At 51.9% G+C, this 1,723-nt stretch overlaps 1 protein-coding gene across 1 annotated transcript; it reads left to right on the top strand.

The window, feature by feature from the left end:
- Positions 1–1,329, top strand: LOC115693717 (uncharacterized). Its single transcript, XM_030620776.2, has one exon. It carries the CDS (start codon positions 181–183, stop codon positions 1,039–1,041), a length of 861 nt encoding a protein of 286 aa, XP_030476636.1. The 5' UTR covers positions 1–180; the 3' UTR covers positions 1,042–1,329.
- Positions 1,330–1,723: the final 394 nt, after the last annotated feature.

The following is a 1,723-nucleotide window of genomic DNA, read 5'->3' as shown; positions in this document are numbered from 1 at the left end:
TCCTTCTCATCGTGTCATGTGAATGACATTAACCTCCAACACCGCTCTAATTCACACAATTCCTGAGCTCCGTGAACATCACCATCATCAAGCCAGACACCCTCCGAGTTCCTGTCTACTTCAAACCCAACGTTCCTCCCGTCTCCAAGAACTCAAAACCCTTCCAATGCCTCTTGGTCAATGAAGGACCTCTCCTTCTTCCTCCTCAAGAACTACTTCGGTGCCAAGATGAAGAAAGGCGTGGGGACCTTCTGCCACGGCGACACCTCCACCTCGATCCTCAGCCAAGGCAGGACCGACCACACTGCTGCCGCCATCAAGGAGGAGCCCTTGATCATCGGTTCCCCGAGCCTGATCGGTGGACGGTCGTCTCCGAACGGGCACACGCTGGAGGAGATGATACTGCAGCTGGAGGTGGAGGAAGAGATCGCCCGGAGGGCAAAGCTGGACGCTTACTACGAGGGCGGTTTTGGTGCGCCGCAGAGGAGGATGTCCTGCGTGAACAACTCCGACATCTTGCGGTGTGCCAGGAATGCGCTGAACCAATACCCGCGATTCTCCCTCGATGGGAAGGACGCCATGTACCGGTCCTCGTTCCGGAACTCGGAGTGCCCCGAGAGGAAATCGACGGCCAGGAGATCGGTGTGCTGCGACCGGGACCTCAGAGGCGGGCCGCGTGACTGGTCCCGGAACGAAGCCAAGTACGATAGACCGAGCCTCTTGCCGCCAATCCTGGCAGGAGAGAGGGTGATCTGGTGCAAGCCAGGGGTGGTGGCCAAGCTGATGGGCCTAGAGGCCATGCCAGTGCCAGTGAGAAGGAAAGCGAGTAAAGAGAAGTTGAGCTTCATGAGGAGGGAGCAAGTGAGAAGGAGAGTAGATACGGACCTGAAGCATGATTGTGATGAAATTTGCAGGAGGATGAGAGGTGGCTCATGCTCTAAGGCGTCCGGGTATTGCGTGATGAAGCCGAACGCTGTGGAGCCACTGGATGTTCGCGGCGGCGCTTCCGCCGCGGATTGGCCGATGAGACGTTATAGTTAAGAAAGTCTGCATGTCAGATAGACTCGTAGCGAATCGCGATGCGAAAAGTATGCAAGGGATTGTTTTTGCGAGGTCCGATATGAATGTTATAGTTTTTCTGAAATAGGATTGATTTGATCTATTAGAATGAATTGGTGCGATACCTGATGGAACTGTTCAATCGTGTGTTAACTTTAGCTGCAAGTTTTGCACGAGGAGTTTCCATGTAATTTAGTTCTGTGTAATGTGACAAAGGATTTGTAAGCAAGCAAAGAAATTAGACAGTTTGCCCGCCCTTTCTATTAGCAATTTACATACAATATTTGCATTATGTATCATTTCTCTCTAGTGAATTTATCATTATACCATATCTGATAGGCTTTACACCCATAGGCCTACCAAAGCCCAGCAATCCAACCGGTTCGATCAAGTACCGGCTCGACTCCCGGTCCGGTTTCGTGATCCTATGCCGTTTGTAGCTGAAACCGGCCACAATTTGGCCAAACCAGTCCACCCGATTTCAACTGAATCGGCACAGACGATATGGACTAGTTCGATCAAGTGCCGGCCTGACTTCTGGTCCGGTTCGTGATCCTATGCCGTTTTAGCTTAAACCGGTCGCAATTTGGCCAAACCAGTCCCACCCGATAACAACTGAACCGGCACAAACAATATGGACCTGTTCGTGATCCTATGTCGTTTC

The sequence above is a fragment of the Syzygium oleosum genome, unplaced genomic scaffold (assembly GCF_021117445.2).
Source record: "Syzygium oleosum isolate NSW1041296 unplaced genomic scaffold, Sole_v2.1 Sole_v2.19, whole genome shotgun sequence".
Taxonomy (NCBI): Eukaryota; Viridiplantae; Streptophyta; class Magnoliopsida; order Myrtales; family Myrtaceae; genus Syzygium; species Syzygium oleosum.
The sequence above is the reverse complement of the archived record's forward strand: the minus strand, read 5'-3'. Positions and strand labels throughout refer to the sequence as shown.

Coding starts and splice junctions, on each gene's coding strand:
- LOC115693717 (XM_030620776.2), top strand. CDS start 181: ATGAAGGACCTCTCCTTCTTCCTCCTCAAGAACTACTTCGGTGCCAAG.